The 15,024-nt window shown below is 47.2% G+C and overlaps 1 protein-coding gene across 3 annotated transcripts in view; it reads right to left on the bottom strand.

The window, feature by feature from the left end:
• Window positions 1-711: 711 nt before the first annotated feature.
• Window positions 712-15,024, bottom strand: part of VIT (vitrin) — a 51,841-nt gene continuing 37,528 nt past the window's right edge. For all 3 annotated transcript variants that reach the window (XM_083831625.1, XM_083831623.1, XM_083831624.1), the window contains 7 exons: window positions 11,905-11,952; window positions 7,670-7,732; window positions 5,681-5,828; window positions 4,815-4,918; window positions 4,061-4,287; window positions 1,738-2,251; window positions 712-1,146 (listed from right to left, as the gene is read on the bottom strand). In XM_083831625.1, coding sequence (XP_083687751.1) covers window positions 968-1,146; window positions 1,738-2,251; window positions 4,061-4,287; window positions 4,815-4,918; window positions 5,681-5,828; window positions 7,670-7,732; window positions 11,905-11,952 — 1,283 coding nt within the window. In that variant the 3' untranslated portion in view covers window positions 712-967. The remainder of the gene's footprint in view (window positions 1,147-1,737; window positions 2,252-4,060; window positions 4,288-4,814; window positions 4,919-5,680; window positions 5,829-7,669; window positions 7,733-11,904; window positions 11,953-15,024) is intronic.

The following is a 15,024-nucleotide window of genomic DNA, read 5'->3' as shown; positions in this document are numbered from 1 at the left end:
ACTAAAGACTGCTGTAAGATGTTCTAACTGTGCCATAGTTTAATGATAGAGCAGTGGGGGTCTCAAACACCTTTCAGACAGTGTGCAGCCTAAACCCACAATTTTATCAAAGGAGCCTCTTTGCGTCTGCAGCTCTCCTGCGATGCAGCAGGTCTTGAGCTATATGGTGAAGTGGAGCCAGTGAGCTAAGGGGGTAAGGTTGTTATTTCTTTTATTTAACCACATTTTAATGCAGTGCTGTGGGAGATTAGATTCCAGCTCCTGTGTGTTGGCTGCTGTGTGGATCTGGAGCTTTACTGGGACCGCTAAATGGTTGCAGATCCCACAGCTTGACTCTGGCCTCTCGCTGGTTTTCCAGTCTCTGGGTTTGGATAAATCTCAATACTTGAATTTGCACTAGCTGAAGTTTAACTTCCCAGTTTGTGTCTGGGATTTCAGTCCTGACCTGTATGATGGGTGACAGGCGGTGTCACATGGAGGGGCTTCAGCCACTGTAGCTGAGCAGCGTTGCTGCTCCCTGAAGGGACCTGGCTCCCCAGGAAGCAGGTGACGCATCTTAAAGGGTGAGGGTGCTGAGACAAGGTCCTCATGGTTTATGGGTTGTCCAACAACACTGTGGTATCAGTGATATGCTGTGAAACCCTGGAACACAAGCCTGTGTGTGCCCAGAGGTGGGAATCAGATGAGCTGGGGATCTATACCAGAAGCAGCTTTTCCAACACCTCCATTTAATTCCTCCTCTTTCACTATCCATCCAAATCTGAGGTTCTGAAGCCTGCAGGGGAAAAAAAAAATCAACAGCCTACACAGAGCATTATCATACATAGGGATGCAATCAACTTTGTTAACCGGAAAGTGCCAGAGAAAACCAGTGCTGGTATTTCTTGAGCTCAGGGCTGGCATTACTCCGGTAGCATTTTGTGTGCCTTCATCATGATGCCCAAGGATCCTGCCTTGTTCCACTCCATCAGTTCCGTGGCTGTGAATTAAATTCTGTGCAAATGTTTTGGATGAGTGGATTAACAAATTGGTAGAGGTTGTCAAATTCATCCACAAAGAAGGAATGCTCCTTATCTGGATCTGTTGCGATGGCTTCCAGTTCATCTTGGGCAGCCCAAGCAACTCCAATGGAGTAAGCTATAACTCCTGGAAAGAAACCCAGAGATAAGAATGAGCATAATAGTTTTCACTGCATTAAATTAAATTGGTTAACACCAATACTGCAAACATAGTTACTAGGCCACTAAAAATGGGCAATGAATTGCGGTACCTTCTCTGTATAAAAGTTGCATCGTCAAATAGGAAGACAGGCCTGGTTTGTGCATTGGAACACTGCCTGTTGCCAACAGCAAAAAGGCTTAGACAATAGTAAAGCTCTAAATGGGGATCTGAACAACAGCTTCTTGCTCCAATGTCTTACAATTGTGCTGTGAAATGTATGAATATCCTGACTGGAAAGCCAAAGGAGGCTTCATGGGTTACTAAGACAGCAGAAATCTGCAGAGATCTCCTAGGCTTAGCTGCATCTTTCTGTATCTGTATGATTTTTTTGGAAGTTCCTCATTCAGACAGAGAACAGATGCTGGTCTTGTTTAGAGCTTGATGGGATCCCAGGATGAGGTGCTATGCTTCCTTCCTAAGGGTTCCTCCAGTGTCTCCGCGTGATAGCAAACTGTGTTTCTCTGACCTGGATAAATGTGGAAGTGTTCAGGAAGAGCAGATAACAGAAGAGCTTACCGTTTTGGTGAGCTGCCATGGCTGGCACTCGGACATCATCATAAGACCTGCCATCTGTAATCAGAATCATGATCTTCCTTTTGTTGGGTTTGGATTTGGTGAACAGTTGCTCGGAGGTGTAGCTGATGGCTGCCCCCGTGCTGGTCCCACCACTCCAGTAACTGATCCTTTTGATAGCACTCAGCACGTCCTGCTTAGTGCTGTACTTGTCGAAGCTGAACTCAAGTCGTTGCTCATACGTGTACTGGACAGCTCCGATGCGGGTGTCGGTGTCCGAAATCTCAAATTCCTTGCTGATGTTGGCTACAAACTGGAGGACGGTGCGGAAATTGCCAGTGCCGACACTGCTGGAGCCGTCGATTACGAAGCCGATGTCGGCTGAATTGAGACACGTCTTGCTGCACACCAGCCGGTCGGTGTCGCAGACCCGCTTCACCAGGGGCTGGACGATCTTGTGTAGGCCAAACCAACTGGGCACGCTGATGGAATAGAAACCGTTTGTTCTGCACACTGCCTGCAAAACACCACAAGTATGAATGCAGCAGAAATTCAGTCCTCCCGCTTCAGCTGGGATTTTAGCTAAACTGTAAATTTAGGCTCCTGGAAAGAGCGATGCTAGAGTCTGAAGTGGCCTCTCCTCCAGTCACCATCTGCTTCCCTGGGAAATGACGTCAATGTAACATCACAGATGCTTGTCTAAGGAGCCAGGTTTTTCTGCCCTTTTTTTAAAAAAGCTGTGGGATGGAGCTGATATTATAGCCGTGAAAGAAGTGTAATAACCAAGTTTGCCACCTGTCAAGCTTTTTCAGATAAGTTATATTGTTTGCAGGGAAAGCATCCAAATCACAGAGGCCCTGTTAGCATGGCTCAGCCTGGGAGCCCACATGTTTGCCAGACGGCAACGTCAGCTCCTACCCTCCCAGGGTCAGGCCAACCAGGAGAGTTGTGCCTGCTGACAGACCCTGCTGCCTTGATCTGAAACTTGGGACTGAAGCTGGTTTCTCCCTGGCTTGCACCCGTGTAAGCAGAAAAAAAAAAAAGCAATGCAAAAAGCGCATGAAGATAGAAATATATATATGTATATATATCTTTGTAACTGAATGTTTGTAGGGAGCAGATTTGAGGGAAGCTTTTGGAGGATCAGTGGGAATCAGGTGAGTGCAATTAGGAAGCAGGGGCAGCACAGAGCAGGGAGTGGGGGAAATTGAGCATGTGGGGGTCTGGTGGGCTATTTTAGTGTCACGATGCAGCTGTGTCAGGTCACCATTCCCTTTTTACCTTCCTATCTTGAGTCACTTCTACTACCACTTGTGCTCTCTGGCAGGTTCACAGAGACTTGCAGTTGCTTTGCTTTTTTGAAAAGTAAATGCAAATAAGGCTATAGTCTAATTAAACGCTGACCAGAGACAGAGGAGCCCTCTGGAACAGCCCTGAAACTCATGGAAAAATATTTCATGGCAGAGTAACATGGCTCAGATAGGAGTCTGTTTTCTGAAAATAACAGATATCTGCCCTGCTTCCTGAGCTCAGGCAGGTCTGGCACTTGGTAGATGCCTCCTGCCATAACCTTGTGCCAACTTGTCCTGAGGCACTACTGAGCAGGCAACTACCATTAGTGCCAAAAGCAAGTAGTGCAAGGCTTGTGTTCTCTGTTTGTTTGTTTGTTGTTGTTTTGTTTTTCTGCACACGACAGGGATTTGTTCCTTTTCCAAGAGTTCATAGCAGCAGAAATAAATAACCAAGGAAAAATAACCCACATCACTTAACCACAGAAACAAAATGCTTCAGCTATCCAGTGTGGCTAACAACTGAGATGTGCCTGTGTGTAGTGTCCCAGCCCTGGTATGTGTGGGACCTGCTTGTCAGTGCAGCAAGGGCGCTGGGTTGTCAGGGATTCCCAGCCTTTGCCAGGTGGGAGAGGCACAGCAGGAGGTCACAGAAAGCTCAGGCTGTGCTTGTGCTTTGTCATGCTGCTGGACATTCGGAAAGCCTCTTGCCTAAGAATGACTGCAGGTTTGTGCCAATGGGTAGTCAGCAAAGAGCCGTTTGCTCCGTGATGTGCCTTGGACCAGAGCTTTGCTGTCAGACAGTTTGCTGTCTCTCTTAGCAAGTTTCAGAAAGATCCCCTTTCTGGTTTCAGCACTGCTGCCTCTTTGTATGTGAGACATCAAGACAGTGTAAGCAGGACCAGAAGTAACCCTGAGAGGTAAGAAAGAAAGCAAAATGTCCTTTGAGAGGGACTGCTTAAGCTCCCTGGATGAAATCACTAGAAAAAGGTTGAGTTTACACCAAACTTCCAGCCAGAGCCCAGCCCAGTAAGTACCTTGTCCACAAAGTTTGGCTCGATAACATTCTGCTTCTCATTTTCAGCAGCTGCTTCAATAGTGACAAAGAAAATGTTGATCCCTGATTCCCTGGCCAGCCTGGAGGCCTCCTCCACTCTGTCGGTTGGCCACCCATCCACCATCACCACGACCACGTTGGGCGCTCCACCTCTGTTTCCATTAGCATCCGAAAAGAAGTTTTTGTTAACAAACGAAAGTGCCTTTCCTGGAAAGAAAGAGGAGATTGAGGATGAGTTACAGGGCCGGCAGTGCTCTGGTTGGTGATGCCTGACAGTACCTCCGGGGATATGAACAACCTACTCCTGAAATGGTGGACGGAGTGCAGGCCCAAGTGTTAGAGCCATGCTGAGAGCTGGGGAAAGTGGTTTCTGGGGCTGTGTGAGCAAGCAGAGAGGTCACCACTGCTGGTACCAGCACCTCCTGAACCCTCTTGGCAGCTGTGCTGAGCCCCGTTTGCCCCCGCCTGGTGTCCCACAGCGGCTGGAGGTGACCACCAATGCATCAGTGGGATCTGTCCATGAGGAGGAAGGTAGATCCTGGCCACTCGTGATGGACTCGCAGCAGCCTGGACCAAGGAAGGCACATTACAGGCGGAGCGTGTGCTCCAGCCAGCCCTGCCCCAACACCAGGCCCTGCTGCTCATGGACTCCACACCCGGTGAGGGGGCACAAGCTCCCTCCAGGCCCCAGAGCCCTCCCCGAGCTGAGGCTGTTCACGCAGCCCGTCACCTACCAACGTTGGAAAGTCCTCCTTTCTGTGGGATTTTCTCAATGGCGTTTCTTAGGTCCTTAGGGTTGGCATAAGTTTTTAGGTTAAATTCTGTGGAAGGGTCATCACTAGCAGATCAAAAGGAGAAATAAGAAGCAGTCGTCAGCTTTTTTTGCCTTACATACAGAAGTACAGGAGTTGTAGGAGCTGCCTGTGCTACCTGGCTCCTGGGTGTGAGCAGGCGTGAGGCCTTCAGCATGCACTAGCCCCACAGATGCTGCTGTCGGGGCGCACGCTCCCACCCAGTGGTGGTAGGAGTAGCTCTTTCCAGGCCATGCCAGAAGAGGGGGAAGGCAGCAGATGGGGACAAACTGCTCTCTTGAAGGAAGGAGCCCAACAAAGTTTGTTAAGGCAGGGTGATGCCATTATCTGGCATGACTGTGCCCTGTTCCCTTTGGGTTCCCCCCAAGACAGGGCTGGTCAGCTCACGCAGCTCAGGCTAACACACAGCCGCAGTAGAGGCCCCAAGACGGGAGCACCAGCACTGGCAACAAAATGCCCCCATGCCATGAATATGAGTGAGAATATAAGCTATCAAGGAGGCCGCACTGGTGGGGTTTTAGATAGCGTTTCAGCAACAAGCATCTCCAAATGTTATAATTCTTGTTTTGTGGCCATAACGAAACAGAGCTAGGTCTGTAGTCTCTTGCGCATGAATGCATGCTTGTTTGTGCTCATCTCAGCACCTGTCGAAAAGACCATGGTGGGTGTAATTTTGGATCATATTCAAACTTAGGCAGCAGTAGAGGTGAAAAGCTGGGTGACCTCGTTGCTCTGCTCTGCCCTGGCCTGTCGGGGTGCAGGTGAGCTAGTGCAGAAGCAGCCCTTACCCATACTGGACGATGCCCATCAGGGGCCCAGCGCTGCCAATGCCAAGGGCTTGAGCCACGTTACCGAGGAACTGCTTCTGGAGCTGGAAGCGGCGTTTACCGATGCTCCAGCTCCCATCCATCAAGAAGGACAAGTCAACCTTGCAACCTGAGGGGAGAGACAAAAGCGCGTAAAATATTTTTGGTCCTTTTTATAGCTGTACTTCCCGCAAAGTACAGCTGTACTTCTGCCTGTGTGCATGCAGCACCACTTTTGGGTGCTGCCTCACTCAGCTAAAAGTCCTTCTAGAAAACCTAGGCCTGCACCCAAACGCCTTCTGCTAATGACACAGATGAGCCCGATCTTTGTGTTTCTGCAAGTGCTGCCTGCAGTGCCTACCAGCCCGCCCTTACTTCTCCGCATGTTAGTGGTGACTCACTTGGCAGCTGGACCGTGACCCGAAGCGGGATCAAACATTTGGCTTAACTAGAGCGCTAACGTTTTCCCCTGCCGTCTGCATCTCTTGATTTCTCTCCGATGGTGCCTCCTACCAATCAGACTCTCCAAAACAGTGTTTTAATCATTAGATAGCCCGAAGGCAACAAAGTGCCGATTGTTCCTACCGGCTTATGCAACTGCCTCCCATCTCATTACTTTCAATTTTTTTCTCCCGTAGCTGTCTGTTTTTCTCATTCTAATAATGCTGAATTATAGAAGCGTGACAGAAAACTGTGTTCTTTCACAGCAGATAGTGAGGCAAGGCTGGGAACTCACAACAAATAATACCTCAATTAACGTGCAAATTTTCCTGAATTTCCTGGCCTTAAAAGGGAAATACATCATGCAATGTATACATGGGAAGAGGAATTTTCTCAGCCAACAGGGGCTGAGCGTGGAGAGATTTACATGCCTACTCCAACTTAATTCCTGGAGCCGATTCGGATGGCAGGAGTATTCCTGTGCTTGGACATCAGCAGGGCTCTGCAAGACAGCAGCCTACATCTGCTCTGCAGGGAGCTGTCCTGAGCTCTGCTTTCCTGCAGTGAGTTTGGGTCTGCAAGGGCAGATCCTTCCCCTTTTCTCCTCTTCCTTATTTCTGTTCCAGTTTTAGGTGTATTTGACTTTCTTTGGTGGGAAAAAACTTTGACTTTCTTTGGTTGGGCACCTTGGCATACGGGATGTTTGGGCCAGCGTGTAATGTAAAGTCCTTGAGCTGCAAGTGCTGTGAGACTCAGCTGCAGGAGGGTGGGCACGGGAGGCCCTGGGGGCCAGTGGGAGGGTGAGGCCCCCTCCCTAGGGAGGCTTTCTGGGAGGAGGAGGAGGAGGACGACCCCAATTCTTCAATCGCAATTTGCTTTCCCTTTCTCCTTCTCTTCTGGGCCCCATCTCAAGACGAGTTAATGGGCAAACCTGCCCTTTAATTATGAAGAGCTGTGCAAGGTTTGCTTTTTAGATCAGGGAACAATTCCATCCTCAGACTGAGGGCTGCTTGATGCTCCTTCTGCTTCCCCACCAACACACAGACCCTCTCTCTTTGCTGGGTCCCTTTCTTAGGTGTTTTTTTCCCTCCCACACTCTGCAGCAGGAAGGGTGCCTGTGCCCGCATTGCCAAAGGAGTGCATGGTCAGCAGAGCTTGCCCGTCCATCCCTGGCCGCAGCGCATTGGTTTCCTGTACTCTGCCGTTGAAACCCCCCAGAGAATCTCCGTGCCCCAGGACCATGGAGCTGCACTCGCCCCAGAAGAGGGAATGGTGAGCAGCCATCATCTGCCACCCAGGTAAGTCACACCTCGGCTGTGCTCCTGTTCCTACAGAAGCAAAATCTGACTGCGTCTGTCAGAGGGATCGGTGGAGATCGGTCGCCCGTCCTCCTTGGAGGAAAATGCATTCCTTGAGTTTCTTGGGATTCTTCAAAACTTCCCTGTTGCTACTTAATTTGAACACATTCTAGTAACAGGTAATTAACAAAATAGCATTGCTTAATTATGAAATTAATTCTGATGTACGTACTTGGGTTCCCCTGGGAGGTCGCCTCCAGTGGCTTCGGGTTCAGGTCCTCCTTTGAAGCGAAGCCTGGAGAGATGAAGGGGAGGCTCAGTCAGGGTGTGCCAGGGGCTGTCTGGCTCTGGGGGACAGAGGGGCATGTGTGCAGGGAGCCCCCAGCCACCGCCCAACACCCTGTGGCCTGAGGCTGGTAAATGTGAGAGGGAAGCAAGGACGGGTTGCACGTCCTGGGAACTTTTCTCTTCCACCTGTGTCACCTCTAGGGTGGCTCCTGGTAAAACAAGAGCCCAGGCACTTCTAGAAATGACACTAAAATGTGTCCCAGTGGACAGACAGCTGCAAGCACTGAGCCAGCAAGTGTTTTTTGGCTGTTTGACTCCCCTCTGTGAGTCAGCCTCCTTGCTGCAAGCAGTGCTGCCACAGCGCCTGCATTTTGCTGGCTGTTTGCAAGGAGCTGCGCAATGCTGGAAGCAGACAAGTGATGGTTTCAGCATGTTGGTGTTCTGCCTGGAGAAGGGGGCATGGGCAACGCCACAGCTCACCACGTTACAGTGATGGAAGCAAGGCGAGCCATGGGGCTTCAGGTGTTCCCTGGAGGCTGGGTTAGTTTGGAAAGCACAGAGAAACAGTAAAGGGTGGTGGAGACCTACAGAAAAGTCATGGGAAACAGTCTCATGGGTTATTAGTGAATTTTAGCTGAGGCCCCAGCTGCAATGTTTGTATGCTACAACCTTGGGAACATGAGTTTTTGTCTTTGTGAGATCCTCTGAGTCACAGGGATTTGTGATTTCTGGTTTTAAAGGGTTTGAAAATGCTGAACTTCGCCCATGTCCTGAATGTCTGGGGAGGTGTCTCCAACCATGCAGCATCTCACTCCCCAGCAAAGACAAAAGCTGTTCCTTTTCACTAGAGCATGGCGAGATTAGTGGGATTTATCTGGGATAATCCTTAAAAGAGGCAACAATGATCAGACAAGCCCCAAACCAAACACTTGCCAAGGAAGCAGTTTGTCAAAAGAATTATTTCTGCAAGCTGCATATTGTTTCTATAAAAGGAGTAAGAGGAAGACTTCCTTAAATCTTCATCAACAAGTCAAGGAAAGACTACCGCATTCAGAGAGAGACAGTAGAGAGGTAACTTCAGAAAGAGTGAACTTAATATAGAAAAGAAGTTGGGAAGTTGCAAGGTGCTGCAGGGTTTGTGTCTCCACGGCAGTCAGCCTCCAGCAACCCTAGCATGAGAGCTAGGCATGACAGCATGAGAGCTAGGCATGACAGCTCCCGAGGTCCTGGACCACCTGAGTTGGTTGTTGAAGATCCTAATGACTGAGCTGTAATAATGCAGGGAACATTCAAGAAAATGGGGGGAAATACGAGCTCCAGCTCCCACCAGTCCAACTTCCATTTGCCTGGTTCATCTGAGAATTTATTAATTGTAAACTGAGGTTGGTGAAAATATTTGGCAAAGAACTCTGGCCAAATAAACCCAGCTCCTGGTCCCTTTGCCTTGCCTAGTAATGTTTGTATATATATGTGTGTGTATATATATATATATATATAAAATATATATAGTATATATATTTATATATATAATATATATTTATATTTATGTGTGTGTATATATATATATATATATGTAAAGATTGGTCCATCTTTCAAGAGTTGAGGTTATTCTAAATAGAAGTAAATGCTCAATTCTGGGCCCAGAAAAAGACCTGGGTTGACCTAACTCTTCCTTTTGCTGCTCTTAGGTCTGTCCCCTTCCTGCCTTTTGGAGGGGCTGGGGGCAGTGGAGCCGTTTCCACCCAGCAGCCGGTGAGGGTGTAAGGGCCTGTAGGTGTGATGAGGACATGGGCATGGCTCCGCACAGTGGGGCAGGTGTGCAAGAGGTGCGTGTGTAAGCGCTGCTCCTGCCCGAGGGTCACGCTGGATCTTACACAGGATCACACCACGTTTTTTTGGGGTGCTCAGTGCCAGCAGCCCCATGCTCTCTTACACCAATGAGAGCAAAAGAACTGAGCTGAAGCTGGGAGGAAGGAGAGCAGCTGGCAGTGGCATGGGGCCACTCTGTGGTGCCACTCAGCCCCAGCCATGTGGGGGGCATGGGCTGGCAGGAGGCACAGGGTGGTAGGAAGGTGACGGCTCTTTTTGCTGGCAGCACTGGCTGTGACACTTGGAACTGGCGTGGAAATCATGGGCAATGTGGAAAAAAAAAAACAAAGGAAGAAATGACTTGGAGCTGTGCATAACCTCTCCTTGTTAAGCAGAGGAAAATGACTGTGCTTTTTTCTTTAAAACCTGAAATACTCGGCAGCTTGCCCTTCATGACTGTGTGCGCTCCAGCGTGGCCTTTAATCAGGCAGAAATGGGACATTTCCTCAGTAGCAGACCAGCACTATGCTCCATCTCACAGCGCCCAGCACGTGCCAGCCTGGCACCATGTACGTGCAGCTCCCCACGCCTGCCTTACTCGAAGAACATAAAGTAGGTGGATTTAGTGCTGCCGTGAGGTTAGATATAAACATATGCCTTTCACTCTTGCAACCAAGTGGTACGAGGAAGTCAATTCATAGCTATCTGTCCCACACGTGTATCTGCACCTGATAAAATCTGCGGTCTCTACGCGGGCGCACAGCTGATGTGAGTCCCGTCAGCACGGCAAGCCCACGCGTGGGCAGCACGGCTCTTCTCGTTCTTGCCCTTATGAGTGACATTACCCGTTCCTAAGGCCATGGGTCAGCAGGCTGATTTATGCTTTGTTTAACAATAAGGTCACCCGCCAAATAACCTTCCCCACTAATTGGGGATGTGGTCAGTGTCTACGGGCCGCCCTGCTCTGCCGGTCCAATTTAATGTTGTTATTGCCATGGGAATTTCAGCTCAGTGCACGGGCAGCCTACTCCATGCTAATTAAAGTTCCCTTCACTGATTGTCACAGCTGTCCATGCTTATTAAACTTCCCATTCATTTCAGTAAGACAGCAGCGACTAGATGTGCGCCAGAAACCAGTCCTTTGAAGTGACAATCTGAATTCATCAGACTTTATCACACAGGCACTTCAGTTTCTGAGAAACTATTAATACTACATCCCTTCTCCCACACCCAACCTTTCACTACATTTAATGCAATCTGTCATTTGCTGTCTCAAAATGCCCCTCTGTACCACTGGCGTTAGCACTGTAGCTTTTTCTAAATAAACACACTGAAGACTTAAGCTCCAACAGATAGAAGTGCATCCTCTCTCTGGCTTAGAGTGCCACTGCTAGAGAAGGGAAATCTGTTCCTGTTTGGGCTGACGCAAATTTTGACTAAACAGCCACCACTGCTGATACTGGATTTGCAAGCTGATGCAAATGGGCAATGCTGCTCATAGCAGCCAGCAGGAGGATTAGTCACGCCAGGGCTTTGAAGTAAGCAGAGCGTTCAAGGGAATTATCTTTGCAAGGGCCACCAGCACAGCCCTCTCAACAAAACTGGTGATGGAAAAGACATCTTACACTGGATGGTCCAGCTCCTTGTGTGAATGCTTTGTAATAAATTGTCATGTGCTTTGCATAGTCTGCTTTAAATGTTCCCAAGGAAAGGGGTCCCTTAAATATGGTCAATATCGGGACCTGCAGTTGCTAACTGCATCTAGTTAAGAGTTACTCAAGTCTTGTTCCTGTCTCTTGAGTCTGCTACCACTGTGTTTTTTTCTCACTCACCAATAGTTATAAAAATGTTGTCTTCTCCATATTCTCACTTTTTAAGGCTAAAATTATAAATTAAAGCTACATTATAAAATTTCAATAATATTTACTATTCTTTATTCTCAGTTTAAACCACTCAATCCTCATCTGAATGCCTTTCCTTCTTAAGTACATTGGCATCAGAATAATTTGTCAGCTTTTTCACTGATTGCATCTCTAGTCTGCCTTCTGAACTGTGGCATAACCAAAATAACTTATTATTTAGAAATGGATTTCAGCGGCTAGAACCCCTTTCCTGCAGGAGGGTTTTCCAGAGCTCACCTGTTTTGTTTTTGCTTTAGGCAGGAATTTGAGAATGATGAAGGCTCAGAGTAATTTTATCTACTAAGATGTAAACTACATACTTTATTTATCATTTTAAAAACTGTAATTACTTCTTAAAATGAGATTGTTATCAGCAGTGTCATGGGCCTGATGCATAGTGTTAGCTTTCCCCATGTGTGATGGAAACCAATTATTCCCAGACTAGTTACTGAATGTCTTAAATATTTACCTGTGTCAAAAAGGCTCAGTCCAGGTTTCCATAAGTCTGTTTCCATTGCTTTCATGCATGAAAGAAAAGACAAAGTGTTACTGAAAATAATGGAATTACTGGAGATTACAAGCTCTGGCTCAATTTAAAAAGATCAATTCATACAGCGAATCGCCATTAACAAGTAGAAGCTAAGGGAAATTAGTAAACCTGGAAACCTTTACAGACACATTTCAAGCCGTATTTAACAGCCTCACATCACTGTCTCCAAAGCACTCATCTTTTTTATGAGTTTAAATATGTCTCTTCAAATCTATTTTGGTTTTGTTCCTCTACACTGACACTGAGGCAGTATACTGACTTCAGTATACTTTTGCTTGGCCTAGATTGTTTCCCACTGAAAATCTGCATGTCCTTATCAGTAGAAACCCAAAGAAGGCATCTAAGTCATGTTTGCAGCCTATCAGGCATGGAAAAACTCCATCAGAGCTGATGATTTCATTAATAAACCCCAAAGTGTCTCTGTTCTTGGAACCTGCTGAAGAACTTTTCCAAGAAGTGATGTTTCCCTGACTAGACTGTCAGCTGATGTACTCTGAACTAGAGCCAGTGGGTGAACAACGTATAGGTTTGGGGAAAAAATAAATAAGTAAAGGAGCCGTGGGCTTGCCAGTGTCCTCCAGCCTAGTGAAGCACTGACCTTGCCATGAGATTGTCAAACCAGTGAGGAGCTGTCAGGTTCTTTGGGAGGGAAATTTGCTGCATGAGTGAGATCGCTGAATAAGACACGTGCCCTCCCTTCAGATAGGAGAAACCCCTGATGTGTTTGATGGCTAAGGTGATTTTTCCAGGCCCCCTTCCCTCCTCATGCTGAGTGAGCACTGCTTAGACACACTATGATGAATGTGTAAAACTGAGAAAGCGAAAGGCTGAGAAGTCAGTCATGATACAGACAGAAGTTTTGCTGTGATTTCACTTAGGAGGAGAAGTAGGCTAAAGGAAGGACAGGTGTGGGTAACAGAAGGAAAGATGGGAGAACTATTCCTACTTTATCATCCACCTGGGCAGGAATACTGGCCAGAATTCTGTACACCCCTGAGGAGAGTCATGAGCATTGAGTGGAGATAGGGGTGGTGGCTGTGGAGCAGGACAACCCTATCCACAGCAAAGGTCTGGTGCTTATTTGTTACCAGTGGCCAACACGTTTCATGACTTCTGTCACTGAGAACAATGGATTTCAGTGAAGCCATCTCATGAGAAGACAATCTCAAAAGGTTTGATTCATTCTCAAAGAGGGCCGACAAGTGTCCAATGGCTGCTAAAAGAAGATTTTTATGAAGTCAGTTCTCAGCCTGACTGGCTCAAAAAAAAATAAAAAAGGCCAAAGAGCAAATCTAGAATGAACAAACAAACAAGCACTTCCTGAGCCTTCTTTACAAACACAATGCTGTGAGTTTCAGGGAGAAAAAGTGCAGGAACTGCCTTGCACATGAAATGAGCGTAGGAGCTGTGCAAACATCTGCCCTTGTAAGCAGGGAAGTGAAATGAAGGATGCAGAGCAAGGAAATGTGCCTGTCCTGTGAATCACAGGCTTGCTTCTGCTGCCAGCTCATAGTCAAGGGCTACCCTCGGTGCAAGGCTGTGTGGCTGCAGCACAGGCTCTTCAAGCTTACTGACTTTAACCTCAGAAAAGACAGATGGTTTTCAGTAACTTCAGGAAAAGACTGCTTTTTGTCAGTGAGAGTAATGCTGGACTTATGGAACTAGTTTGACTCAGACAACTGTGGGTCCTTCCAAATCCCTATGAGGGAGAGCTGTCTATGGCTTCTTTGAGCAGCCTTCTCATGGCTCACGTCCTTTGAAAACTTTCTGTGGTGAGAAGACCTTAATAAAGAAAAGCAGTAGTTAAGTGCCAAGGATTTGGGGTAGCTGGCTGCAAACATGAAGAATGCACTAATTTCTGAGCGATACGTAAATCTAGGCAAAAGCTCTGTTCTTGGATGTAGTCCTAGACACATCACAAAGCAAGCTCTCAATGAAATGTGCATTGGAAGGAAAATGAGTATTCTTTTAAGTTGCTAAGGCCTTTTTTTTTTCCCCTTGATGATGCCTATAAGAATCAAGAGTTTATTTTTAAAATACTATGACTGATACATATATATATTTAATAATTGTATAATTGTCTTGGAAAAAAATCTGGGCTAGGTGAGCACAGGATAGCAAGAGAGTTGATGTGTAATATCAAGAGCTTCTTAAGAACAGGTAGGGAGAAGCTGAGCAGATGAATGGTGTGTCAGGATGGGCGTTTTCAAAGCAAACCTTTTTGCTAACCTGAGCTGGAGAGAGGAAGTTCCTCGACAGCTTGGCCAAACCCACAGACCCAGTCACTGTTGTTTGCTGACCAGCATGTGCTCGCTTCACAGAATCAAGAAAAACAACTCTCCTTTCCAAGAAAGCAAGGAGTTGTCCAGGAATTTCCCTTTGATCGTGAGAGAAATTGGCTGCTTGGAAGTAACACTGAAGCAACAGTGAAGCAACACTGAAGCAACTGCTTGGAAGAGCTGCCAGAACCTGGGCTGAAAAAAAAAAGATCAGGACTCATGGGGAATACAGCAAGTGTATGTTTATGGGTTTTTTCCTTCTTGTTCTGTGACTGAGAAAACAGAATAATTCCTGATGGGAAATTTGTGCTTGAAATCATCTTGGATCTTAAGATGCCTTAAGCAGGTATGTTTGGTGGGGGTCAAACTCTGATTTTTATTCAAACTTGCCTCAGCGCTGCATTTCCCCTGCTTCTCTGGCAAAGATTTGGCTAGACAGAGAACTAGCCAGCACATCCTTTGGTCCAGATCATAGGGCTCTTCCCATTTCTGTCCCGTCAGTAGGGCAGTTCTACCATCCCAGGCGCTCTCTCCCCTGTAGATGGTGTCATGTAATTAGTGCATTTTTGTCACTGACACCTTTGCAGGCAACATATTTGTTCTGCTGTTCTGTACAGGCACGTATCTGTTTCCCTTCTGAAGGTGTGCACTGGATTTTTGACAAAGGCAAAGAAGATTGGGGGAGGGCAACAAATGTGAGATTAGTAAAAGAAAATGGCTGTGCCATTGGTATAGCTAAAAAAAGAATATGAGAAAGACA

This window comes from Anser anser (genome assembly GCF_964211835.1).
Source record: "Anser anser genome assembly, chromosome: 3".
NCBI lineage: Eukaryota > Metazoa > Chordata > Aves > Anseriformes > Anatidae > Anser > Anser anser.
The sequence above is the reverse complement of the archived record's forward strand: the minus strand, read 5'-3'. Positions and strand labels throughout refer to the sequence as shown.